The following is a 27,322-nucleotide window of genomic DNA, read 5'->3' as shown; positions in this document are numbered from 1 at the left end:
CATAGAAGAAGAAACACAGAAGAAGAACCATAGCAACAACTGGCAAAAAACATAGAAGAAGACCCATAGCAACAACCGGCAAAAACCATAAAAGAAGAACCAAAGCAACAACCGGCAAAAAACATAGAAGAAAAAACATAGCAACAACCATTAAAAACCATAGAAGAAGAAACATAGAAGAAGAACCATAGCAACAACTGGCAAAAAACATAGAAGAAGACCCATAGCAACAACCATTAAAAACCATAGAAGAAGAACCATAGCAACAACCAGCAAAAAACACAGAAGAAGAACCATAGCAACAACCATTAAAAACCATAGAAGAAGAAACATAGCAACAACCGGCAAAACATAGAAGAAGAACCATAGCAACAACCATTAAAAAACACAGAAGAAGAACCATAGCAACAACCGGAAAACACAACACACAGCATGGAAGGGGATTTACAGGACGAGGGAATGATGGAGGTCTTGGTACTTTTGTTAACAGAAACAGCCAGAATTTAAAAAAATAACAGACTGGAGACGGCGTGAACACGGACTTTATTTACTTCCTTGTTCCCCCGCCAGCTCGCTCTCTGATTGGCTACATTCCGTACCACGTCACCATCCACACAGTCACAATGCACGAGTCGTCGGCGTTCCTCAGAAATCAACTCTGAAATATTGAACATGTTCAATGTTCCCGATTGTCGACTACGACCCGTTTCAGAGCGGATTATCGGGACAAATCAGCTCGTAACCTCAGACCAAATGATGATTGTACAGGGAAATCTCGCGATGATCAGGCGTTTGCCGTCCGAGGTCGGGAAGAGGCAACATCGGGACAAATACAGCCCAAAAATCGTTATGTGTGTCCCAGGCTTAAGGTGAATTTGGGTACTAGCCTTTGTTTCTCCTGACTGGTCAATAAAGATGCCAACATCGACAAAATACACAAAACTGGATCCACAGCATCACTAAGCCAACGGCAGGCAAACAGTGTTGGATTGGCCTCACTGTATAAATACCAGGACATTGTGATGGATCTGAACTTTGAAGTAGAAAGTACTTTACAGTGATGAAATTAATATGCTGAAACAGGCTTGGTTTGGAGAAAATTTGGTCTGTTGATGGTTGCAAAAAGGAAAGAGTGGTCCCTTGAATGAAATAACGTGTCTGAAGCCCTGCGATGCTCAGTCAGGCCCTGTTTGTCATAACTTCTTACACCTCTTTGGTTCCTTATATTTAACTACTCGAACCATAACAAACCTGGGATACCGAGGTTTCACACGCATCACATGTTGGATTCCTGGTATTTTTAGAGTAAATCATTATTCAAATTCTGTTTGGTATCGTTGAGAAATAATTGTTTATTTTACACCAGAGTTGTAATACAAAGATATTTACAGAAAGCAATTAAATCAACTGAGATCAATAAACATTTCTTTGTGTGAGGAATTTAGTTTGTGGGTTTAAAGTGAATGACTGTGTAAAACTGGCAAGGGTCATATATCTGACCCAAAAGATAACAGTATGTTTTATTTATAGAACGCTCAGATAGATCAGATGAGGAATATTTTCATACCAGACGCAGAAGGAAAGCGCAGCACCACCCTGATCCTTGCACAACCTGTTTTCATCAAAGCTACAATTTAGTGTTTGTTGGCGACATCAGCGTCAGGAATGAGAAGACGTGACGACAACAAGCTGCTTTGTTTGTAGTCTGAGGAATCAAAGAGTAGGAGAGTTAAATGGTGCTAAAAATGTAGAACGTGCCCCATTTAGTTATCTGGCTCTAATAAAAGATAAACTTTTGTTTAAGATAACGCGTTATAGACTCCTGATCTCTGTTTGCCTGGTGATACTGTAAATATTTGTCAGAGGTGGATCAGTCCTGTAGGTGGGCCAGTCTGAGTGACAGCTTTGTCTGGATAAAGCTGCAGCCCTCCGATTCATATTGATCTGTTCTGCTGTGACTTTCTATCTGGTCTCCCTGCCCGTGTTCTTCCACCTTAACCCATCTTTTTCTCCTGAGTGGCATTCATCTTTCCTTTCAGTCCTCTTCCTCTCGGTCGCAGCGTCTCCCTCTCTGTCATCACTCATGGCTAGTGTTCGGCTTGTAAGCAGTGCCGTCATAAATCAGACAACTCTGTTGAAAGTCTGAGACTCAGCTCTACAGGTCTTTACCTACGCTGAGACGATCCTGTTATTTAAAGAAATATTTTATTACACTTGTTTCTGTCTGTCATGGTAACTTTGCGTTCACTGGAGCCATCATAAACATATGCAGCAACATTTTTGGAGCAAGAAAGGCGAGCAGTCAGGCAATCACAATTTAATGAGCTGCAGAGGTTAGTTAGACTGACCCCTGAAGTTCTGAGCTGCATTTAATGATGGGTTATTATGCAATAATCATTAACTGTTCAGTCCAAATATGAATCAAACTAGTTTATTTGTACACTACATGTACAAGACAACTCAAAGTGCTTTACACAAGACATTAAAGGCAAGGTGCAACAGAAATAGCATATTAAAAATAGATAAAATAAAACAAACTCAAAAGAATACATACAGTGATATATGAGACAAACAGACATGTAGGTGATAAAGTATATTCAGAAAAGGAAGAGAAGACAGTAAAAAAGAGCTCTCTTAATTTAAAGCAGTAGCAAATAAAATGTTTAGATCAGATTTCAGGTTTTCTGGTGGTTTGTTCCAGATATCAGAAAGTAAATGTTTAGTTTTACTCTCGGGAAGGAAAACAATATTTACCCAGATGATCTTAGAAGTCATTAGCATCCGATGTATATTTGGAGCCAGAACCATTCAGTACCTTGTCTGCCAGCAGCTACATTTAAAACTCAGTTTGTCTTAAGCTAGTTTAGAGATCCGGGAACCAGAGTGACGTGTTCCCTTTTGTTGGTCTTTGTGAGGACATCGGCTTTCTGGATTAGTTGCAGTTGTCTTAGTGGTAAACCCGTAAATCTCCATTAAAGTAGTCAAGACTACTGAAAATAAACGCATGAAAAGGTTTTCTAAATCATATTCAGCCATCAGCTTTCTTATTTTAGAAAAGATAAATCCAAGATTTCTGGATCAGTCCATTGTTTTTAACATTTCTGACCAAAGCTGGACAATAATCTGTGGATGGTCATCTTTGGTTCAGATTTCAGATTTATCTTTATTTAGCTGAAGGAAATTCTGACACATCCAGGTACTGATTTGACTGAGTCACACACTTTGTATGGAACCAGAGTCCCCTGGTGAGACAGTTTCCATGATCCAAGCTAGTGGGAGGATGTAGATGCTGAACAATAATGGCCCAACACGAAGCCTGGAGGAACCTTTTGTTTGAATAAATCTGAAGTCACCACGAGGTGGTAGCCTTATGGCATACTGCTCTTTCTATCTATCTATCTATCTATCTATCTATCTATCTATCTATCTATCTATCTATCTATCTATCTATCTATCTATCTATCTATCTATCTATCTATCTATCTATCTATCTATCTATCTATCTATCTATCTATCTATCTATCTATCTGTCTGTCTATCTATCTGTCTATCTGTCTATCTGCCTGTCTGTCTGTCTGTCTGTCCGTCCGTCCAGTAGCGGTGTTACTTCTTTAGGGGTCCCCCTGCCCAGCAGCAGCAGAGATGTGGTTCTGGTTAAAGAGCTTTTTATTGTGGCGTATAGGAGGAAGCCTGGCTTCCTGCTCTCAGCTCTGCGTCCTCTCCCGTGGCCTCAGCACATATTACTGCAGATAAAGACAAGTCATGATTAACCATGCAGCACAGCCTCGCCTGCCGCTGCTTCCTAAACCACAGCTTCACCCCACCACCCATCCGCTGAGCCGGAGCCTCACCCAACACCAGCTGTTAATTTATTTAATTTATTTGATATTTTATAAATAAATTAATTTTACTCTATGTTTTTCTTATTCCATATTGTTTTTACTGTATTTATTTGTGTTAATGTCATTGTGAATACATTCAGGCGTTAAAATGCGTGTGTACTGAGTGTTCATTTGTAGTTTGAGATCAGAGCTGTTCTGGCCTCCAGTCGATTCATCTGAATTCTCACAACGAAGACAGATGGGTGATGATTCAGCTGCAGGAAGAGGCGCAGCGGTGTGCCCAATCTTTGCTAACTGCCCTGCTGGCGTGACGCCCTGCATATGGTTGCACAAGTTGGTGGGACGATCATGCCCACACACACACACAAATTCTCCTGTGAAAACCACCATCGTCTTCCTCCTGTCACCCCTCTGTTTGCTCCACACTGCTGCTCAAACCTCAACACACCTGATACCTGCTGCCGGCCACCGCTGCTACCTGAGTGCAGTTTTCCCTCATAAGCAGCTGATTAGCATATGTTGTACATCAGTCTGTCAGTGTCTGCTTAAACCGGCCCTCAGTGTTTCTTTCTGTTGCCTTGAGCTAAACAAAATGTTTTTGCAGCTCTGCTGCATAGTGTGTGGGTGGAGGCCTGAAGGGCCCGCCTCATGTGGGTTCTTCATTCTAGGAGCAAACCAAAAAAAAAAGAAAAACAATGAAAGGAAATTGTTTTACTTAACTGTGTTATTATTTTAGTCTTTGTCCTTTCTACTAAAGAATAATTTCCTTCTATTTTATTGTACATGTAGTGCAATGGAATGAATCATTTGGAGTTATTACAGTAATTATGTAATGAAGTTCGGATGATCATCTCATTCTTTTACTTCTGTTTTTTGTTGTTAAAACCACAAAGGCCATTTTAAGACAAGATTTTTATTCCCTAAAAGATTATCCCACTCTTCATATTTTTCTTTCTTTAGAAAATGAAATGGTCTTTCTGCTTAACCCTTTAAAGTTGACACTAAGAAAAAAGTGAAAAGAAAAAATATTTCTTTGATTTTTTCTTTTCCTCTAGACAATAATAATAAGAACCAATGATTTCTAAACACATATTTAAAAAGTCTTTTAATAACATAGTAACCTTGAAATGGTCAAAATTTGAAACAGCAGTGGGATAAAATAGACTCTTTTGGCTTTACATTCCCAAACCAAGTGGTTGAGGTGGCTCAGGCAGGTTCATTTCCACATATTTTTAAATGAAACTCATTACAGACACAGAAAATTTTGCTTTTTCCAAACAGTAGAGCAGGCGGTTAAAGGATTAAATACACATCCTCACTTGGTGTAAGTCTTATCATTCATCCATGCAGGTAGTAGCAAAATTAGGGAAAGCTGAGGTAGACACTGCAAGCAAGAACTGTGCCATCGCTGAGTCGGTCCAAAGTTTACCTCAGATGGCTTTATTGTTTGAATGAGCAGAGGGTGCACAGCATGTGTCTCACCAGGCCAGGTCTGTAAAATCTAGATTATACTGCGTCTTGGCTCTCATTCTGTACAATATGGAGCTACACACTTAATCAGCTGATTCTGCAGGGGCTCGTGGTTGGATGAGTGGTAGAAAGAGCCAAAAAGAGTTCATCAGTGAGTATGCTGAGAACTACACATTTACAGAGAAGAGCAGATGTTTGCTTTTCCCCGTCCAGTTCTTTGATTTCATGTCCCGTTGCATCACTCCACTCAAAATATATTCTTTACAAATTCTCCTTTGAACAGAAGCTGATCAGTAAACTGCAGCCATCAAATTCACACACATACATCATCTGAAGCACACGCAAACCTTCCCTCCCATTTTCCAACCCTCTCTTCCCACATAACGCTGTCTGTCCTGGCCCGCAGACACGCCCTGCAGCTGAATGTGATCGCCACGCAGCAGCTCCTCAGCCTGGCCCAGCAGATGCATCACCTCGAGGCCTTCATTCACATCTCCACCGCCTATGCAAACTGCAACCGCAAGCACATCGATGAGGTCATCTATCCGCCGCCCGTCGAGCCCAAGAAGCTCATCGAGTCTCTTGAGTGAGTGGATGAACAGTGTTTCTTCTTCTTTCTCCACCTAGAAACTAAATCCATGTTTCAGTTTAGCTTGACTAAAATCAACGTGTGTAATTTGACGAGTACGTAAATGAAGTGAAATAAGGTTTGTACAAACATTTTCTGATTGAATAAGAAGCTTTCTTGTTAAATTATTTCTTTTTAAGCTTGCTGAAGCTGGATGACGTACTCATACCCTAACCCATCCACATATATTCTCCATGTATGACACGTTCCATAAAGCCATGCCCCATCATTTTACTCCTCTCTGAAATGCTCCTTTTATACCCAGTTAACCTAATTAGCTGTCAAATGCTCCTCCAGTTGTTTTCGTTTAATGCAAATTACTTTTCCAGCCAATTTTTGCTCCTGTTCCAGCTTTTTACAGATGTGTTACTGCATCAGATTCAAAATTAAATGAAGAAATATCTCAGCTTAAACACCTGATATGTTGTTTATGTTCTCCTGGGAATAAAATATGGGTTGATAATTTGTAAATCCTTTAATTTAATTACATTTTACAAGGAGTCCCAACCTATTTGGAAGTGGGGTTGCATGTTGATGGTGCAGCTTTCTTCTTTCTTTGTTTTAGTATCAGTGATAGTAAATCACTTCCACAGCCAGAGTGTGGTATAACGGTTTTTTGCCAAAGACTTTCTTTCTTTTGGATTTTTCACTTCCTGCTTTGCTCTCCCTCCTGCTGCATTTTTCTTCATTTTTCTTATCTTTACCGGCAAGAAATTTAAGAACAGGGACTCCTGGTCATTTTTAAATCACTGGAACAATATTTCATCGGAGAACTAGTGGAATAATGTTTCCTAACCCTGCAGTATCAGTGAGCTGTACCGAGTGTGAGCAACTTTCTTTGAGGATAACAGTCAGAAGAGGAATGAAACACTGCAAGACATTCGTGTGAATGAAGAATTTATTGACTCTATTGCAGCTTCTGTACAAGCTACTGAGTCAAATCTTCATACATGAAGGCATGTCAGATGTGGAGCCTCCCGTTACAGACCTGGCTGATACACTTCCTTGGATGTGTTCAAATGACACTGGAATAGCTGGGAAGGTCCCAAACTGGAAGGTCAGACTGGTCTCTCCTACTGGAACAGTGTTGGTGCCAGACCAAAGTCATCAACCCCGGCCAGAACCTGGTCTGATGTTGTTCGTCACAGAGGACTCTAAAACAGCGTGTGAGGATGGCAAAGAAAATCTTACTTTTTCTGATCCATCAATCAGGGAACTGACAGAGATCTTTAGACCATTCTGTCTTCACATCCAGATGGTATGAAGATTATTGTCCACACAGGGTCTTTGGATATTCTGAGGAGGAAAACTGGCTCTGAGATCCTGAAGAAAGACTTTTCTCTGCTGTTGGAGAGACTGTGTCAGTTTGGAGCACCATGTTTACATTTCAGGACCCATTCCTACAGCGGGTAAAGGAATTGAACTTTTCAGTAGACTTCTTGGCCTGAACACATGGTTATCAAACGCATGTATCACCCATGGGATAAAGTTCATTGATCACTTCAATATCTTTTGGAACTGTAAGACCTGATGGTGTGCATCCAAATCTAACTGGATTGCATCATTCTAACCAGACCCTCTTCTCCACATCACCCAAGGTCTTCAAAGGATGTTTCTATCCCGGTCTACCAAGAAATACAGGGCTCCCCCTCCTCATCCTCCTCTTAGACCATCTGTCCTGGCAGAGCAGGGCACAGGAGGAGGTGCAGGAGGTTCCCAGAGCAGCAGAATCCACAACAAAGATAACATGCCATGATGCGTTCAGGGTCCTTGCTGTAGTTTTGCTACTACTGACAGCTGTTCTGAGATCAAGCCTGGACCCAGTAGTATTCCTGTGTTAGTTAGTAAAATAAGGAATCGAACACGGTCAGCTTGTGGGGTGAATGGATCTAATCTGTTAACTGTACCTTGTATAACTCAGAATACAACAGAGACCAGTGTAAACTTCATAAAGCTGCTGTACTAAATGTTAGATCTCTGTCCAACAATCACTGTTAGTTAATGACTTCATCATTTCTCACAGTTTAGATTTTCTTTTTCTAACAGAAACATGGTTAACAGAAGACACAAGTGCTACAGTTCTTAATGAAACAGCACCCCCTCATTTTAGTTTTATGAATAAATGTGGAACCGGGAGGAAAGGGGGAGGAGAAGCTGCCTTATTTAAAGATTCATTCCAGTGTAAAGAGATTTCATTTGCTGATTTTACTTCTTTTGAATATCTTAGTTTTATTTTAAGAAATGTTTCTAAAATCCTATTTTAATAATCTACAGACGTCCAGGACACTGTGTAAATTTTATTGATGAATTTTCTGAATTATTGTCGGTTATCTCTACTGATTTTAACCATTTCATCTTAACTGGGGATTTTAACATTCACATAGATAACATGACGGATGGTAATGTCAAGGAATTTTCTTCCATATTGGATGTTTGGTTTGTGGCAACATGTAAAAAAACCGACCCACATTCGAGGCCACATTCTGCACCTGGTTATCTCTAAAGGTGTTGATATTTCCTCTGTTGCCACGAAGCCAAACAAGAAAACTAGTCTGTGTCTAAAACCCGGAAATAACTCTGATGTTATGTCACAATTTAACATGGTTGATTTAACTATTCTGCAAGAAATAGTTTGACATCTGAAATCAACAACATGCACTCTGGACATGATACCATCCGACTTTTTAAAACCAGTTTTTACCTCAGTAGAAAGTGATCTCCTACTGATAGTTAACAGCTCACTGGCATCAGGCATTTTTCCCAATTCACTAAAGATCGCTGCTATTAAGCCTCCTAAAGAAAAGGACTCACCTCTGTAATGAACAACTATAGACCGTCTCTAACCTCTTTTATTTCCAAGATTATTGAGAAAGTTGTATTTCACCAGCTTAATGACTTTTTAAATGAAAGTGGGAATCTTGATAAATTTCAGTCCGGCTTCCGACCTCATCACAGCCCTGAAACAGCTCTGGTCACAGTGGTAAATGACATTAGGTTGAATACTGATTCTGGTCTAGTATCAGTCCTGGTTCTGGTCTAGTATCAGTCCTGGTTCTGTTGGATCTCAGTGCTGCGTTTGATACTGTAGATCACAGAATCCTGATGTACAGGCTGGAAAACTGGGCTGGATTTTCTGGAGCGGTCCTTCCAAGTTCGACCAAGTTGGTAACCTTGGAGTGTTGATAGACTCAGATCTGACTTTCAGCAGCCACATCAAAGCTGTCACTAAGAAGCTTTTTACCAGCTCAGAAACATCAACACAATTAAAAGTTTAGTCTCCCAGAAAGACCAAGAGAAACTCATCCATGCATTCATCTCCAGTAGGCTGGATTACTGTAATGGTCTTTAACAGGACTTCCTAAAAAGAGCAGTAAACATCTGCAGCTCATCCAGATGCTGCTGCTAGAGTTTTAACCAGGACTAAGAGATCTGAACACATCACACCAGTTTTAAATCTTTACACTGGCTTCCTGTCAGTCACAGAATAGATTTTAAAACCTTCTGATTGTTTACATCCCAGAACAGTTTAGGCCCAGAATACATCTGTGATATGTTCAGAGAATATAAACCTAGCAGAGCTCTTAGATCCAAAGACTCTGGTCAACTAGTCCAGACCAGAATCCAGACCAGGGTCCAGACCAGTTTCCAGACCAGAGTCCAGACCAGAGTCCAAACCAGGGTCCAGACCAGAGTCCAAACCAGGGTCCAAACCAGGGTCCAGACTGAACATGGAGAAGCAGCATTTAGCTGTTATGCTGCAAACAAATGAAACAAACTGTCAAACTTTCACCAAATGTAAAAATGTTGCAGACTCATGCTGAAATTAAAAACATTTCAGTCTGCTGAACAGTTTCCTCTTTTCTCTCCAACACTGTTAAACCAGCATGATTATGAAACATGGAATGTAAACATGGAACATGTAATGATTGGTTACCGCTGCTGCTGTGCAAGAAATTCTGACGCTAACTTTTTAACCTTTCTTGCTTTTAATCATTTTAGTGTAAATTATGATTTTATTGTGGTTTTTGCTATTAGTTGCTGCCTTTTACTTCTGAATGCTTTTTTTGCACCATCTGTAATGCTTTTAATGTTTTATGTGAAGCACTTTGAATTTTCCTGTACATGAAATAAATAATAAAATACAAATATACTCGCCTCGCCTCGCCTCGCCTCGCCTCGCCTCGCCTCTCCTCGCCTCGCCTCGCCTCGCCTCGCCTCGCCTCGCCTCTCCTCGCCTCGCCTCGCCTCGCCTCGCCTTGCCTTGCCTTGCCTCGCCTTGCCTCGCCTGTCTTCCTCTAACTGAGCTCTCGGTCTGACTTCAGATGGATGGATGACGGCATTGTGCGGGACATCACCCCCCGGCTCATCGGTGAAAGGCCCAACACCTACACCTACACCAAAGCCCTGGCTGAGTATGTGGTGCAGCAGGAGCAGGACAAGCTCAACATTGGCATCATCAGACCCTCCATAGTGGGAGCCAGCTGGAAGGAGCCTTTTCCCGTGAGTCTGCTGAACATTTTCCTCTTTTCTCTGCAACACTGTTAAACCAGCATGATTATGAAGCACCGTAACGTGGAATGATTGGTTACTGCTGCTGATAAGTAATATGAGATAAAGTATATTAGTCAACATGTTTGCCACACGTCATGATTTGTAGATCCCCTGTTCATCATTAGTTCTGCTGTGACAGTAAAATGATAGGAAATAAGATATCGCTCGACTTAATCCTGCAAGGGTCAGCTCCCAGTAGCTTTTATCTAAAGTGTCCACGAGTTAAAGTTAATTGGTAATATCTGTGCTGATGGACTTTCTTTTTAAGCAAATCATCGTCAGTCAACTCAAGCAGCCGCCGGGCACCAAGAACACGGGGAGTGGAGGCACAGCTGATGATCTTTGAGCTCAGCAGAGGAGTTAAACATGAAAGCTGAACCCAACACTCTTTCCACTTTTTAGGATACTTGCTGCTTCAGGAATCCCACATCCTCAACATTTCCATCTTGTACAGCAGTTTTCCCCTTTGAGGCATCAGATCCGATGCCTTTAAATAAGAAATGGTAGTTTAGTCATCTGCTAAGAAACATCATTCAGGATAGAGATCTGTTTGTGAAATAATTAGACGATATTGGGAAAGTATGAATGAGTCAATAGAAGACCTGCCATTGAGTTTGAGAGTTAAATGAGGTTCCAGCTGGTGCATAACGGGACTCATTTTTGTCATCCAGCTTCTAAAATGTTAGGATTTGATATGTTTATGGTGTATTAAATGTAAGGTTGTCCTTTCAGCATAAAACATCTCTTGGAGCTACAACTTCAATCAGAAGCTAAAACATCTGAAATTCAGATTAATTAATATCAAGTCAAATTCTGTAAGTCAAAGAATTATTTAAAGCTTAATTATTTCTAAGGCTTGCAGTAAAGTTTCAGACCTGCTGTCAGCCGTTTAGCTTGTTTGCTGATGTATTTGTTGGTCAGAAATGCTGCTGCATTAAGAAAACAGCAGAGGAAGAAGGGGAAGTCCTTCGGTCAGGAAATGTGGGCCTCGTGTTTGCGCGCTGGGACTGTGACGGCAGTTCCTGGCTCCACTCAGCCTGCAGTTGTAAGCTCAGTGTGGCAGCAACTCTTCAAAAGGCCTTGCTCAGGCTTGGCCGTGCAGTCGCCTTGGCAGCCCATGCTAGTGGGAGCCGTGAGGAGATTACATGGCGACAGCTCTTTTATGTGTGTTTACAGGCAGAATGAGCAGCGATGCTGCGTGACTTTGAATCTTTGGAAAGTTCTGATTTTACCAACAGAAGAAGGAAATATAAATCCAAAGCTGTATCTTCCTCCTAAACAGCAGCAGCCTGTTTATCTTCTGTGCAGCTTATCTGCACCACAGCATATTATTAGACTCAGGATAACCCTCCCCCTGCATGTCGAGTCCCACACATGAGAGACTTCAGCAGTTGTTGTACCAGAGCTTTCATCCATTTTTAATAAGGCCTAATTGAAGAAGACAGTTAGTCTCCCCTCCACTCCTCCACCACCACAGGAAGTAACACAACCCTAAATAACCACATGTGTGTTGCTCCTACAATCTAACTATACATCTGTTCAGTGTCTCGACTGTAATACAGTCTGAATGCTCTCTGAGGATTTTCTGTGCTCTCACATCTCAGGGTTGGATCGACAACTTCAACGGGCCGAGTGGAGTCTTCATAGCTGTGAGTAAACGCGCTACCCTTCAGCCTTAAAACTCTCAGAAAGGTGTTGAAGTCTTAAGATGCTGATGTTCTGTGATCAGGCGGGAAAGGGCATCCTGCGCACCATGAGGGCCAACAACGATGCCGTGGCAGATCTGATCCCTGTTGATGTGGTCATCAACCTGACCCTGGCTGCCGGCTGGTACACCGCCGTGCACAGGTGAGGAAACACTGAAACCGAAAGCTAAACCCCTTCATTCAGGGAAAACATGAAAAAGAAATACACAAATACAAAAGAACTGACGCAAGAGAGGCCGATGTGTATCTTGTTTTTAAGTTTAATGTATTCATTAAGGTTTTATCTGATTCTCCCTTCAACCTCCCACAACTTTCTGCTCAATCCTTCTGGTGTGTTTGGTTCAAGCGTCAATTACTTTAATTAATCTTGAGGAGCTCTTACAGGCTGCATCACACCAAGATGTGACGTACATGTTCGTACGTACAGTGAGTCGGTGTGTAAAGCAAAGCTCGGCTACAACGTCACGCGGTTGTGTAGTGCAGTTTCTCAGCATCATGATGCTGCTGGGCTGCCACGACTCCAGAAATGTCCAAAATAAATGTCAGTGCACCATCAGACGAGTCAGGAACGCCGAGTTCTGTGGTCAAAAGGTCACATAGTGCAACCATTTAATCCATCTCTAGATGTACTAGAGAGCAGTGCCAGGCCCAAGACCACCTCTGTAACCACAAGGCCAAATATTTAGTTCCACCAAGATCAACCCTACACCTCTACAGTATTTGGAAAGCAGATTGTGGTGGAAGATTAAATAATATTTGGCGCATCGAGATTTTTTTCTTTATTTGTGCAGATAAAGTAAAAGAAGCTTCCATTAAACAGCAGCAGCACATTTTCCAGACGACTGTACGGAGAGGAGATCACTGGCATTATGAGCTCATTCTCACCGCAGTTCAGATAGGAGAAGACAGGAAATCAGACACGGGAGCAGTGTAAAACTTCCGGTATTTTTCAAAATAAAAGCCCCTGTGCAGATTTTTGCTGCTGGATCATGAAAACATTACGTCTTTAACTGGTCAGGGGGTCTCAGTGTTTTTGTTTTTCATCATGGACGACGAGAGACTCTGATATTATAGCTTACCTGTAATTATCTGCAGAGGTGATTCTTGTCTCCCGGCCATAGGCAACATTTCACAGGCGGCTCCTCCAACCAGCGTTCACCTTTTATTACGATATTTTATATTAATATAAAATATTTAATATTAATATACTGAAACCCAACTTTAGGGTTTTCTTTGGTAATTTCCACTATTTTTTACTTTTTTTTCAAATTTCATTAATTAAACAGGCGCAATAGGATTTTTTTATTCTTTTTTTTTTGTCACAGACAGAAAACTTCTCTTCGTTTTAATAAACTCGCTTTCTCCTGTTTGTGGAGGTGGGGACCGTTTATGGGGTTCTACTCCGGTCCACCGCTATCATTGCAAACTCTCCACATTGTCAACGCTTTAGCGAGTTAAAGTTGGCCGGTGTTCTGTCAGTTTAGCATACGCATAGTGCAAACTAACTGCCCCTAACCTTAACCCTGACCCTAACCCTAACCTTAACCCGCATGCGCATTAACGTAATGTATGCTACTCTGATGCGTATGCTAAACTGACAGAACACCGGCACTCGGGGACCCAGACGTTTGCCTGGCTTGCCTGTTGGCGAGCGGTGCCTCTAGTTATTTGTTGTTGTTGGTCACGTCTGACAGCCGCCGCTCTGAGGGGAATCTCTAACCTGAAGACAGGATGTGTCGCAGCTAAAGTGTCTGGAAGCACGGCCAAAGCGCAGGAAGGGTTCTGCATGAAGGGGAAAAGTAGTGATGGCTGGAATGAGGTGCTTAACGTGGCCAATAGGGCGACCAAGATTTAGAAACCCCAGCCACCCCGCCCCTCCGCCATTGTCAGTGGGTTCAGAAATGCATAAAAACACATTTTTAACCAGTTTTATTCACTGATGAATGCCGTGCTACACTGGGTGGTCCAGATGGATGGAGGTCTAGATGATTGGTGGATGGACACCATGTCCCAACAAGGCTGTGATGTCAGCAAGATGGTGGCAGAGTGACGTTCTGGGCTGGAATAATGAGGAATCAGACGGCAGGACCCTTCAGGGTGTCCTCTGCTAAATCTGTTCAGTTTCTAACTGATCATTTCCTGCAGTGGTATAAAAGGAAGAATCATTCCTTCTGCAGTAGACCACGCTCCACCCCATGGTGCACCAGCAGGATCTTTGGCTGCTAGGGGTACAAAGGGAGAAAAACTCATGGTGGGACCACCATCATCCCCTGACCTTAACCCTACTAAGAATCTGTGGAGCATCCTTGTGGGTGGGGTGGGGGGCTGTACGTAGACCTCCAAACAGCAGAAATGAACAAAAACAACAATTTGGAACACAGTGTACAACATCCTCACTGAACAGGTAGAGATCAGAGTTTATTTTCCTGGTAGAAGGTTGAATTCGCTTATCAGGAAAAATCAATGTTGTTTTCTAGGAATTTGGATGCTTCATTGAGGAAAAACCAGTTTTTCCAAACGTGTTTGGCCTTTAGAGGTTAGAAAAGTATTGTTGATGGTGACATAAGATACGGGTTGATATATTGTTTGAGTACAGAGGCTTTCCTGGATGTTCTGACATGGGGAAGCGAGATATAAGTTAGTATTAGCTTCACTGTCATCTAATGAGGTAAAATTCTGTTAAAATATGATGTTTCTCTGAGCCACCAAACTAACAATAGTACACGTGTTTTTATAGATTTGTAGCGCTGAAGTGATTTTAGAATCTTAAATGAGTTAAAGAAAGAAACACCTTTTGCTCCGGTTGTCTGACAGCAACTATGAAGCCTTAGTGAGAGGAAACATTTCTCTGTACAGGGAAAAAGCGTGAAAAGCATGGTGCAACACCTCCTGTAGCACTGTTAGCTTACCTGAAAATAAAATGGGGAATTTCCTTTAAAATAAGGCAGAAAACAAAAAGAAAAATGAAGGAACAATAAGTGTTTTTCAAAATAAGTATTATGTGTTGATCCTGATTTTAATAACTAAAGTTAACATGGTAATTATTACTGGAATGAAATCATTTAACAATGAATGCATAGCATGTCTAAGGCAGACCGAGGTTGGTCTAAAGGCGGTTGGAAGTGAACATGAACCTGACATCCCTTCACTTCCAGTTTGACAGTTTTCCCAGGAAGTGTTTTTTTTACCAAACTGACTGGGTCAGATATTTTCAGACTGGGAAGAATGTGAAAACTCTGGTTCAGTCTCTCATCTGTTATCCTCTCACATCTAAGCATGTAAATCCCAACATGGTGGCGTATGAGTAACATTAACATCAGCTTTGGTTTATTTTCTGGAAAAAAAAAGAATAATTAATTGTAATTATGACCTTCATCTCCTGCTTCTTGCAGACCTAAAACAGCCCTGGTGTACAACTGCACAACCGGGGGCATCAACCCGTTCCACTGGGGAGAGATCGGTAAGCGAAGCCTGTGGCTGCAGGAGGATGTTTTGTCTCCTCCTCTGTCTGCACTGCTTTCATCGTCACCGCTCAATAAGTCGGGAATGTGACAAAATGTTGCTGCTCTGTAGTTCATGTTGGAGGCTCCAGGTGTAGCACAGATACCACCTGCTGGTCGGAGGGACTTTATTACATATATTTGTTCTTTTAATATGCATGTTTGTTTGATTATGGAACTTTTTATATTAATAAAGTTTATCAAAAGGGAAACTTTAAACCAAACAGCACATTGTATTTTTCTCCCCTCACTTTACAAACATAATGAATCAGATTAGCTCAGCATGACATACATTTGTGTGACAAGGTCATAATTATTCCTTTGAAAATGGTCTTAACCAAGCCGACCAGACAGATGGGGACAGCTGTTTTTGTAATTACATTTTATTGAGTGAATTTATTGTTAAATTTATTTTTAAAAAATCAGAAAATTTAGTTGCATTACCAGAAGTCCAAACCTAAAAGATACTGTGGAATAATCTGCATAAATTTATGTCTGAAAAAATGCACCTTTTTAATAAAAAACTTGTTATATTTACATCAATTCAACCGTAAAATTTTGGCTTAAAGGTGTACAATGCATGCTTAATTCCTGCATTATTTAATCCCTTCAACCCTCTGAACAGAATTTGAGGTATTTAGCTGAACTGAATCAGTGTTCATGCTCAGATTCTCTGCTGTATGTTTTTCACAGAAGCAGTAGAATTGAAAATAATGATTTTGTAGGGAAAGAAATAGATAATTGTTTCCCTTCGCCTGGCTGGATGTCAAGAGACCCTCAGATTAACGGATGTGCTCCCTTCGGAAATTGCTACCAGATGGCCTGTGGCAGGATTAGGTCTCATCACTGCGGCTCCATCTCATGGAGGAAGAGCTGTTCTGCGCAGTGCCACTGGTCCAGATGATGAGATCAGTTATGAAACAAGGGGATCAGAGGATAACAATACACATCCCCTCAGGAATCAAATTAAGCTTTAACTTGAATGCGCCTTATAAAAAATGATTTAAAGAGGAAGATGAAGCTGCTCGCGCGGAGCCTTTCAGCTTATTATTATTCCAACCGTGGCAGCCGTCGGAGAGCAGCTCAAGGTTAGCGGAGATGCTCCCAACCAGGCTGCAAGGATCCAGGCCACAGCTGGCTGTCACCTCAGATCTGGTCATCTCGGCCCCTGCAACCACCACATGTTTGTTACCATGGAAACAAACCTTACAAGACCCAGATTGCATGCTGTGTGTGATGTAATGTCTGTAGTCACATGGCTGCCCTCCTCATCTGTGGATGGTCACTGTTGGATTGTGGGGGGAGTCACCGAGTGGCCTCTCTCTGCCCGAGTGCTATAATTAAAGGTCGGCCGTGGTTCCTGGAAGTCCAGATTCCTGCATAGAAACCACAGTCTGTGTTTACCTTTGTTTCTGGTTGGATGTAGATGTTAAGAGCATCGTTAGCCCCATGTTTAGCCTGTTTTACCACCATAAGAGTCGCACAGTTTAGTGCAGGATTGTCTGAAAAGTGAGTAACTGCTGTAAGTGAGGATTTCAGATGAGATACTTTTCATCGTCTGGATTAAAGGAAATATTCTGTCCGCTGTATTTGTCACTTTTTGATATATAATCCAAGCAAAGATGAAACCTAAACGGATGCATCTAATTTTAAACATGAACTAAACTACAGAACCTGCAGATGTGACTGTTTGAGCAACGTGTTTAAAACAATGTGATTTAAAACTTTTCAGTATTTTAATCAACTCACTCCTCCACCTCACTCAGAGCACCACGTGATGTCGTCCTTTAAGAGGAACCCTCTGGAGCAGGCTTTCCGCAGGCCCAACGCCAACATCACCTCTAACTACCTGATCAACCAGTACTGGATCCTGGTCAGCCACAAGTTCCCGGCCTTCATCTACGACCTCTTCCTCCGTCTGTCTGGACAGAAGCCGCAGTAAGACAAGCAGATACCTGTCAGACCTGAAGTCTGCAGTAAAGTTCAGCTGTGTTGTAACCTGCCCCGTCTGTCGCTGCAGGATGATGCGCATCTTCAATCGTTTGCACAAGGCCATCAGCCTGCTGGAGTACTTCAGCAGCCAGGACTGGGAGTGGAACTCAGAGAACATGAGCATGCTGATGAGCCAGCTGACCCCTGAGGACAGGAAGGTAAGATTAACAAACGTACCCATCCATATTCTCCCAGTTTGCGTTCCTCATACACTCATAGCTCATTTTTGTCTTGTTATCAGTTTAACTGTTAATAGTAAGACTGTAATTTTTATTTTTCAGACTTTTAACTTTGATGTGCGTCAGCTGAACTGGCCCGAGTACATCGAGAATTACTGCATCGGCACCAAGAAATACGTCCTGAACGAAGACATGTCGGACATTCCAGCTGCCAGGCAACATCTGAGGAAGTAAGTCAATGAGGCAAGGCAGCAGCAGTGATGCGCAAGTAAAGAAATGATCTACCTGTCAGTGTTTGGAGGGTCATGCCTCAACATTAAAAGTGTTTAAGGGGCGGCGTGGCTCAGCAAGGTAGAGCAGTCGTCCTGTAACCTGAGGGTTGCCGGTTCGATTCTTGGCCAAGTCGAGTTCATGTCAAGGGGTCCTTGGGCAAGATACCAATCCCCTAATAGCTCCTGATGGGTGGTGTTTAGCGCCTTGCATGGCAGCTTCAGCTGTCAGTGTGTGAATGTGATGTATGATGTAAAGAGCTTTGGGTATCGTTCCAGGTACAGTAAACTGCTGTATAAATACAGATCATTTACCATTTTGTCTGTAGGTTTTAATAAAAAAATCTAAAATAAACTAGACTCTAATGATGCTAGTTTAAATCTGTGCTAACAGTTCAACGAGGAGTCAACAGATTGGTGGAAACAAAGTCAAGAAACCAAGAAAAATGACGACTAAGACGGTGTGCGAAGATGTGGGCACCCCTTATTCAAAGGTTTTGTTACTGTGAGGAGTTAAAAGAGTGAAAAATGAGCTGATTATTTTTTACACTGGCTCCATTTGATCCACTTTAAATGAAATCTGGTCCACTTCCATGGATAGTCGGGTCCATTTGGAGTAACGCAGACCAAAAACAGAGAAGAAAACTTTGGTCTGCTTGAAAACCGTGGGTCTCTGTTCACCTGTAAGTGAATCCTGGTGCCGTTCGCTTGCAGTGTGAAAGCAAATGGACCGTCCAGTGAACCAAAGACGATGTGACATTGTAGATCCACATGCTGGATATGTGGCTGCCTGTCCTGCTGCTCATACTGGACATACTGGATTCAGGGAAAAACGGCTTTGAACACCAACCAAAGCTGCATATTTTTATTGTTGCTCCATTGTTCATTTGTTTTTTTGGTCCTGTCCGTTCAATGACTCAGATTTCTGTTTTCTTCTTGGTCAGTGGTTGTTGTAGACAATACCACCCCTAGTGAGCAGTTGCTGTAACTGCATTATGTTGTCCAGGTGAAAACAAATTAACAGAACCTGCCGCATTTCCCAGCATTCCCCACCCACATCAACCAAGTCCCCCAGACTGTCCTGGTGTGACACGTCTTTGACAGTTTAAGATTCATTCTTAGTTTTGTGCCTTGTCGGTTTTTCATGTTGTTGTTTGATATCATTTGTATTTCTCTGTTTTAATGCCTCTGACCCACTCTTCTTTCTTACCTCCCAGACTGAGGAACATCCGCTACACCTTCAACACGCTGTTGGTCGTTTTCATCTGGAGGGTGTTCATCGCCCGCTCCCAGATGGCCAGAAACATCTGGTACTTCGTGGTCAGCCTCTGTTTCAAGTTCCTCTCCTACTTCCGTGCATCCAGCACCTTAACCAACTGAGTCTTCCTCTCTGCTTCGAGCTGGAAACGGCAGCCCTCGCCTTCAGCAGGAGAAAATTGGAGTCTCAGACACTGTCAGTGTGGACAAGCCGGGCTCTCTAAAGGGGGGGGCTGCAGCCGAGCGAAGCACTCAGAAGGAGAAACAAAGGAGGTCTACTAGCCATGATTTGTTTTCTTTGGAAATCTGTCATCAGTACCTACACAGGTCAATCAGCAAACCCCGTCCAAAACACAAAAAATGTTGCTCATTTTGTTCCTACTGTTTTCTTCAGTGGCCAATTATATATGCAACAATAAGCCTTCTGTGTGACATCCACTATTTTCCCTCCTTCTTGAATCTAACTACATCGCCTTGCCTTGTGATTATCTTTTTTTTCATACTTGAAATATAGCAGCGCATCATAGGAGGACGATTTCTATACTGCTTGTTTTTTTTACTGTGAGGATCTCCAGGTCTTTAATACGCAGGTGATGTGGATATCTGTATCCTGTCTTGCATTCTGTGTATCTACTGCCTTTTTAAGATGATACTCACTGGTGGTTATCCATCGAGGCCAGTCCACAGGTCACTGAAACTAGATCTAAAATCCGAAATATGGCCACAAAAGACAGAAACCTTGAGATCTGCTGTTGTCGTGAATTTCTGATCGCAGACGATACCATCTTTATGTCTTCGAACATGAACCTTGTTTGTTTGAATGCTCATCCACTTTATGCCTGTTTGTACAGCAGTTTCTACTGAACTAAGTTTACTACTTTTACAACTTTATACTTGCATCAGAGGCAAGGCTGATCGTGTGTTAGACCTTGGCAGTGTAGTATATATAAATAAGAGTACATCAGAGTGAAGTTTATTTATATAATCTAGTACAAGCTGTACAGTGTTCCACAACAGGTCCTCACTAAGCTTTATAAAACAACAACCCCAAAAACGACCCCCAGGGGCTGAAACAGGAGGAGAAATGGGGAGGTTACAAAAGAATATTGCTGTAGTCAGAAATACCAAAAGAGGCATTAAGATGCAGCGAATGCTGATTAAATCCAGCTCAAATGAAAAAAGTACAAGCACTGGATCTGTTTTGAGAAGTCAAACCTTTTCTGATGGTTCAGAAGCTCAGAGTGAAGGAGAAAGTCACGTTGAATGAAAGGTGAAGGGATGAGCGCTAAATGTGGTAACCATGAGCTCCAGTAAAAATTCCCAGAATAGACAGAAAACATGCTTCAACATGTAAAAAAAAAACTATATTTTTGTACAATGATCCAAAAGCAGATGGTGTCCTGTTGGCTATTTTAGGCCAGAAAGAATCAAAGTAAATGCTTTTGGTTAATAGCAGTATGTGTTGTTAAATGGTCCTTCCTTTTTCAGACATCACAGGCAGATGATCAAAAAGCCGACGGTTACCACCGTGAACTTGACGAAACTCCACTCGAACCCAGACGAAAGCCTTGATTGAGCAGGGAAAGAGCCATGACAGCATGCAGCAGGTTGCAGCAGGAAGAGGAAACGCGTGAAGCAGCTACTGGTTAGAGGTTGGTTAGGTGTGTTTGGAAGGAGAGGCGCCTTAAGGTCGTCCCGTAGAAATACTGATCTGGCTTAGAAGTGTTTGATAATGATCCATAAAACTCCAGCTGGAAACAGCCAGTTAAAGGGAACTAGAAAAAAGGAAAAGTAATGGACCAAGTACAGAGCCTTGAGGGATGCTACGCCTTATAAAAAGGGAGAAATGCTGTTGTTTTTAACATGCATATTAGGCCTGTGCTTTAGACCCGGCTGGCACCTTTTACCTCCATTCTGTAAGTTCTGTATATACACACTACCAAAAGACTTGTATCTACTTTGATTTTTGCTTTTTTCCAGTTTCCCTCAGTCTACTAAAAGTATTACTTGTGACGGGCAAGTCAGATTTCGACTAAACAAGGAAAACGATGCAGCATTCTGTACGTCGTCCTGAGGTTGGACTTAATGAGTCAATTAGAGGGAAGTTAAAAAAAAAGGGACAAATAAAAATTTATGCAAAGCTCATGTCTGGTGTAATAATCGTCTGCGTTTGTCTACGACCTGCACGATGAAGCAGATTCGTCAGGTTGTCCTCAAAGAGTTACGAGGCTGTTTTTAATTGTCATCCGTGTGGAGTTTTTGGTCTTTTTGTGTGTTTGTTTGACAACAGAGCGTCATTATAAACCCCAACTTGGAGCAAACAGCAGCTCATAACCAAGGACATCTTCATTCTTTCTGGTGTCATTTGCAAACTGTTTGACTACTGTGTTCCCTGCTCTGACAACACTTCAAGATTGCTTGGCAAAACTGAAATAAACAAGAAAAAAGAAATTCAGCTGTGCCTTTTGTAAACTTGCTGTCTGCTACCCTGATTTCAGGTCGTTGCAGGAGAAATGAAAAAGGAAAAAAATTCACCCACAAAAATGGATTTACTAAACACTTCCAACATGTAACAACACAGTGAGACCACGTTCAGTACAATATACGTCTAATTAATACAACAGCTATAAAAAACAGCAGCTACAGCCACTAAAACACGACAAAGTCACAAGGTGCAAATCTCCTACAAGTGCAATGATAAGTGAACATCACAGCTTTAGTCTCTTTATTTTGTTTTCAGTGGAGTTCTGCGTCCCCGGTGATGTGGACGCTACTCTGGAGGGGCGTTGTCAGCCAGCAGAGGGGTCTGGTGGTGGTTCAGATTATTCATCTGGTTGTGTAGCTGCACAGCCTGGAACAGGTTAGGTTCAGCTTTAGTGAGCTTGTTTCTAAGCAGGGATGTTGTTCACAGTGAGGATGAGGAGCTCACCTCTCTGGGCCTGTAGATCCCGAGTTTGAAGCGGCAGCAGATGATGTTGAAACAGAAGCCGACGAGGCCGTGAAGCATCCCTATAAGAGACAGAGAGCGCAGGATGGGCATGTTGTGGTTTTTGTCATTAAATATGTACATCTATAAAAAGAGTATATTCTTTATTCATCACAGAGTGGTTGCAGATCAATGATAAAGCCTACCTTTAGAGCAACACTACATACTTTCCACCCCTTAAACTGCGTTTCTGACTTGTTCTGATGACATTCATTGTGTACATTCCTGGAGCCATCATTGCCCAAGGATCTGAACTTCTACTACTTAACAGATTTTCTCAGTGAGGATGGTTAATGCAGCATCCATCTTCATCCAGTCTCTTCTTTGAGCTCTCTCCAGCCAGTAAAAGTCAATCTGATGTTCACTTTTATCTTATCTCTTGTCACTTTGTCTCTTTCCAACGTGCCACAGCGCACGTTGGAAATAGCCAGTGTGTTGATATCTAGTTGCTAGCATGTGACGTGGTGCATAAAGTAAAACTGGGCTGTAACATGACACAGCATTTTTGGTAAAATCAAGTTATAAAGTGCCGTTTCTCGGCCTTGGGACGCTGCAGGGTAAAAAACAGCTCCAGGAAGGTACACAGTAAATGTCACTATGTCATCACAACAAGTCAGAAACAGGCTTTTAGTGTCAGGAAGTTACAGAGTGCTAATTTAAGGTGCTGTGCCTTCATCCAGAACTACTTCAGAAAACGGTTGTGGGTGCCTCTAAGTATAACTACATATATTTCAAAACATTTGCAAATTATGAGAAATGAGACCAGCACTTAAAGATCAGACTGTTTTATGCTAAAAACAGGTCTCCAAAAAAAAAGACAACTTTACCATTAAAAAGTTGCATCTATGAACATAAATTTGAACCAACTTGGAGGCGTGTTGTACACTTTACTTCTGTACTGTAGTGAGCCAGTGAAAGAACAAGCTCATTTAGAATAATATGTTGGAAACTCACACTTACCATGAAGCAAAGTGGTAGAAATGTTCTGGTTTGTATTCACTGACTAAAGCATGAAGTCTACTTTTAGACTTTAAGATTATGTGACATTTGTCTTGAAGTTAAACAGAACTTCAAACAGCTAATATTCCTCAGCCCACATGCAGATCCATCAAAAAATGTCTCAAAGGTCTTTCCTACACTGCTCCTGTTATAAAAGAAATACACATTATCGCATTTACCTGTCGTGGAAAATATTCCCCCAATGATGCCGCAGAGTCGCACCAGGAACTGCCACAGCGGCATGTGCTGCTCGCTCACCGTCACCATTAGAGAACTGGTGTCGTATTTAACAAAGATGCCGGAGACGCCGTGACTGCCTGCGGCGTGGTTGATCACCCGCTCCTGTTAAACACACAGCAGCCAGTTAGCATCTTCATCCACCTTCCCTCTGCGTGCTGCTTTGTTAGGAGGACTCACTCGCTCGGTCACAGAGAACTGGTGTGTATCAGCTGATATCTTGTACGTGTTGAGTTTGGTGGGAACCACCGTGATGAAGTACTGGAACATCTGGTTATCTGTAGCAGAGATGGTGAAGAGCTAAAAACTCAGCGGTGATCCAAGGTGAGTTTAGGAGAGAAGAACTGGACATATTCTTTCAATTCCAAATGGTTTCTGGCAGGAAATCCCTTCAGGGGATCTTTAATCTTCTGGATTGAACTAACTTACTGTTATGGGTGATTTTCTCTGTGCCGTCCAGAGGATTTATGATGCCTGCGATCTCCTCACCGAAAGACAAATGGTCTATTCGATGGGAGAAGTTGTACGCTGCAAGGCAAAGATGAAAGGATGAGTTCCTTCACCGCTGTGGAGGATCAACATGAGGGTTCTGTTTTTCTAATAACCAAAAAAATACTAATAATGACCTTTAAAGACTAGATTTACAGGAATATCTAAAGCAGCGGCTGGACCCTGACCCAACCCGTGCTGAAACCATGATGGTTTTATGGTTTCAAAAGTGAGATTTTCACCATAAATAATGTATTCTGGCTGATCCTGTCTTTCCATAAAGCCAAAGTTAAGTTAATTAAATTAACATATAGTCTTACTTTTTTTTCTTAAAATAGGGAGAATGTGTGGACATTAATCACGGTGGCTCTTAATGCTCAAAGCCTCAGGGACCCCTGTGCTCTTTGAGGGACTCCCTTGGGGGGTACCGAACCTCAGGTTGGGAACCACTGATCTAGAGTGCATAATCAACTTTGGTCCCTCTTGATGAACTGAGCAACAAGCAACATAAAAATTCCTGTTCTCATATTTATTATCTTTGGATTTTTCTTTTAATCCCCTGCTGCAGCAAGACTTACCTTGCTGCTGCTGCAGCACCTTATGCAGACAAATCCAAAGAAATGACGCGACTCTTCGTGTGTTTATGAAAGACTACAACATGTTAGAAGCATCAGGAAAACAAACTTTTAACTCACACTCATGGCTCACAAACGCTGCTATGTGTGCATGACCCTGAGGATGATGAATCGGCCTGAAAGAGACAAAGTCTTCGCATTATGAGACTATTATCACTAATTCATGTAATGATGCCAGTTCAGGCATCTTAAGCCTCTTTAATTATTTAAAAAAACAGCTTACTTTCCCACAGTGACGTGTAGGTTTCCTGCCACCTTATTAACATAGACATGTCCATGTATCCTGCAGGCATTAAGCGGCTCTGTAGAGCCATCCTCCCTGCATAAGTCAGGAGTTATTACACGTAATTTAGTCAAGCAAAGTTCAATTCTGCACATTCAATTTCATTTGCCTTTTTAAAAAAATTGATCCAGAAAAGCTTCAAGGTTTGGATGCGTGATGAGACCGACCGAGGTGGAAGAGCAGTGGGAGCTCCTTTCAGCAGTGTTTTGTAGAGGACCTCCTGTAGAGCATGTTCCTCTCTCAGCCTGCTCTGGATGAGATGCAACGTCCTGCAGGACAAAGAAAAGCTTACAAACCTTTCAGGAATCTCAATGTGCAGGATTTTGTTTTTGAGAGGCTCAGAAAGACAGTCAACCTCCAATTTGTCAATGAGTTCAAATCTGAATTTACCACAGCTCCACATTAAGCAACAAACTTTATTTAAAAGGGATCTTTCTCAGCCCCTCACTCTGACATTATTTTGCTTACTTGCTTACCTTTGCCACAGTCTCTGTTGTGGCGTCAGTTCAAAAATAACCTGATCAAACAGAGAGAAGAGATTCATTAAACCTTCACAATTAAAATGATCTGAGAAAGGTTTCACTCACAGGCTCGTACTGCAGGCCGCTGGACGTGATCATCGTCTCAGCCAAGTCCAGAATATCCGCTCCCACATCTGCAAAGACAGAAATGACATTAAATGTATGTTTTTTCTAAAATGGGCATCAGTTTACAGAAATGAGAAACTTATCAAATGCTAAAGAATGCAGGAGACTCACGCTGGCATTTCATGGCAACCGTGATGTCAACGTTTATTCTTAGTTTACTGAAATCAAGAAAAGAAAATATTTTACAACATGCATAAAACATTAAAACTTCAGAAGTGCACCATGATACCTCACCTGGAAAAATCCTTGTCGACGGCGTACTCATACTTCATCCACGTGTCCTGATAAACAAAGAACTCTAAGACAGCCAGAAGTGCCATGGCACTAAACGCTAACAGTGACACTGTGGATGAGAGATCAACACAGACGGTTACTCCTCCATGGTCTTAATGTTTGATATTCATTTTTAGACGGTTGCTCCACCTGTCCCTCCTGATGCCGATGTCTCCATGTAGCTCTCCGAAACTTTGGGGAAGGCGTCGAGCTCCTTCACCAGGCTCAGAGCTTTCTTTCTGGACAGGCGCCTCATCTTCAGGTTCACGACTCCTCCACCTCCTGCAACACCAATAAAACAGTATATCACAGTATATACCTCTATCCTCTGGTTTACACTGGTTTTAATCAAAATGCAGATGTTCGCATGGGAAAACAAACCTCTATATTAATAACCTGAGTGTTATTTAAACTTAGATAAAAACAGTTATTTCACATTTTCGAGGATTTTTCTTTGTATCACTTAAATAAAGTTGCTTTAACCTAAAACGTCTGCTTTTATATGAGGGAGGAAAATGTCCAAAACACACATGTATGTGCTTAATTCTTTATTTATTGTATAATAACATTTAATCCAAATTATTTCCAAATACCTAATAATTGCTCAATCTTCACAGTACAAAAAAAAATGTTAATCTGAATAAGACATGACTTTATTCAACTGCTGTGTCTCCTCTGAAATTGCAATTTAATTCCCTATAAGCTGTTACCAGTTATTGAAAACATCATATATTGCACTGATTATAATCTTATTGATCCGTTAAGATGTTATGAATGACTGTTTGGTTGCTACATATTATGAATATCAAGTGAGCACCAAAAATTACAAATATTACTATTTTTAGTATTAAGCTATATGCAAATATCGCGGCACCAGCAGACACTCGTCTCTCGCTGTCAGTTACCGTCCTCCGCACATTTCACAGCTTTTGCTGCAGCGTTTGTTGTTTATCTTACCTCTTGTATCATTTGGTTAGACGTTAAATCGAGCTCCGGAGTCTCTGGGAGCCTTACTGGAGCCATTCTCGACCAGCTGGCTGCATCTGCATTTGGATACAACATAATCCATGATGCTAACAGGCAGGAGGCGGGGCGGACTGGCTTCACTTCCCTTCTGCGTACGTCATGACGTCAACTTGTGCGTATGCTACGCACAGTGAAGGCTCAAAGAGCAATTTTGGTATTCTGCCAGGAGATGGCGCTTTACCACTAAAAAGTTTTTAATAATCTGGACCCCAGGAAATTAAATGTCTTCAAACTTGAGTTATTAGTGGCTATTCATTTAAATTTAACACATTTTTAAATGTATTTATTTAACCTAATTAAACACAGTTTACAAATTCATACATAAACAGCACAAAAAGTAAGGAAATGTATCC

The 27,322-nt window shown here is 41.7% G+C and overlaps 2 protein-coding genes across 5 annotated transcripts in view; one reads left to right on the top strand and one right to left on the bottom strand.

Moving 5' to 3' along the window:
* Positions 1 to 21,849, top strand: part of si:dkey-97m3.1 (fatty acyl-CoA reductase 1) — a 65,838-nt gene extending 43,989 nt beyond the window's left edge. For all 3 annotated transcript variants that reach the window (XM_041977601.1, XM_041977602.1, XM_041977603.1), the window contains 9 exons: positions 5,719 to 5,898; positions 10,263 to 10,440; positions 12,096 to 12,140; positions 12,221 to 12,339; positions 15,590 to 15,657; positions 17,464 to 17,635; positions 17,718 to 17,847; positions 17,971 to 18,098; positions 19,355 to 21,849. In XM_041977601.1, the coding sequence (XP_041833535.1) occupies positions 5,719 to 5,898; positions 10,263 to 10,440; positions 12,096 to 12,140; positions 12,221 to 12,339; positions 15,590 to 15,657; positions 17,464 to 17,635; positions 17,718 to 17,847; positions 17,971 to 18,098; positions 19,355 to 19,517 (1,183 nt within the window). In that variant the 3' untranslated portion in view covers positions 19,518 to 21,849. The remainder of the gene's footprint in view (positions 1 to 5,718; positions 5,899 to 10,262; positions 10,441 to 12,095; positions 12,141 to 12,220; positions 12,340 to 15,589; positions 15,658 to 17,463; positions 17,636 to 17,717; positions 17,848 to 17,970; positions 18,099 to 19,354) is intronic.
* Positions 21,850 to 21,924: 75 nt separating this feature from the next.
* On the bottom strand, positions 21,925 to 27,036 carry LOC121634723 (endoplasmic reticulum-Golgi intermediate compartment protein 2-like). Of its 2 annotated transcripts, none has more exons than XM_041977606.1 (14): positions 26,901 to 27,036; positions 26,094 to 26,234; positions 25,905 to 26,013; positions 25,782 to 25,828; positions 25,611 to 25,678; positions 25,500 to 25,540; positions 25,191 to 25,292; positions 24,964 to 25,059; positions 24,801 to 24,856; positions 24,046 to 24,144; positions 23,797 to 23,894; positions 23,559 to 23,721; positions 22,324 to 22,403; positions 21,925 to 22,245 (listed from the first exon to the last, which is right to left on the bottom strand). In XM_041977606.1, the coding sequence occupies exons 2-14, from the start codon at positions 26,197 to 26,199 to the stop codon at positions 22,165 to 22,167; spliced, it is 1,146 nt and encodes a 381-aa protein (XP_041833540.1). In that variant the 5' UTR covers positions 26,200 to 26,234; positions 26,901 to 27,036; the 3' UTR covers positions 21,925 to 22,164. The 2 variants fall into 2 exon arrangements, with proteins under 2 accessions (XP_041833540.1, XP_041833539.1); XM_041977605.1 differs by having other exon boundaries at positions 26,094 to 26,225.
* Positions 27,037 to 27,322: the final 286 nt, after the last annotated feature.

The sequence above is a fragment of the Melanotaenia boesemani genome, chromosome 23 (genome assembly GCF_017639745.1).
Source record: "Melanotaenia boesemani isolate fMelBoe1 chromosome 23, fMelBoe1.pri, whole genome shotgun sequence".
Taxonomy (NCBI): domain Eukaryota; kingdom Metazoa; phylum Chordata; class Actinopteri; order Atheriniformes; family Melanotaeniidae; genus Melanotaenia; species Melanotaenia boesemani.
The sequence above is the reverse complement of the archived record's forward strand: the minus strand, read 5'-3'. Positions and strand labels throughout refer to the sequence as shown.

What these genes read in the sequence shown, in the direction of transcription:
- LOC121634723 (XM_041977606.1), bottom strand. Translation starts at nt 26,199, where the DNA reads ATGAGGCGCCTGTCCAGAAAGAAAGCTCTGAGCCTGGTGAAGGAGCTC. An exon ending in CTACACGTCACTGTGGGAAA is followed by an intron (nt 24,857 to 24,963) that starts GTAAGCTGTTTT and finishes TGTCTCTTTCAG; the next exon opens with GCCGATTCATCATCCTCAGG. An exon ending in GGATCTACAGGCCCAGAGAG is followed by an intron (nt 22,246 to 22,323) that starts GTGAGCTCCTCA and finishes AACCTGTTCCAG; the next exon opens with GCTGTGCAGCTACACAACCA.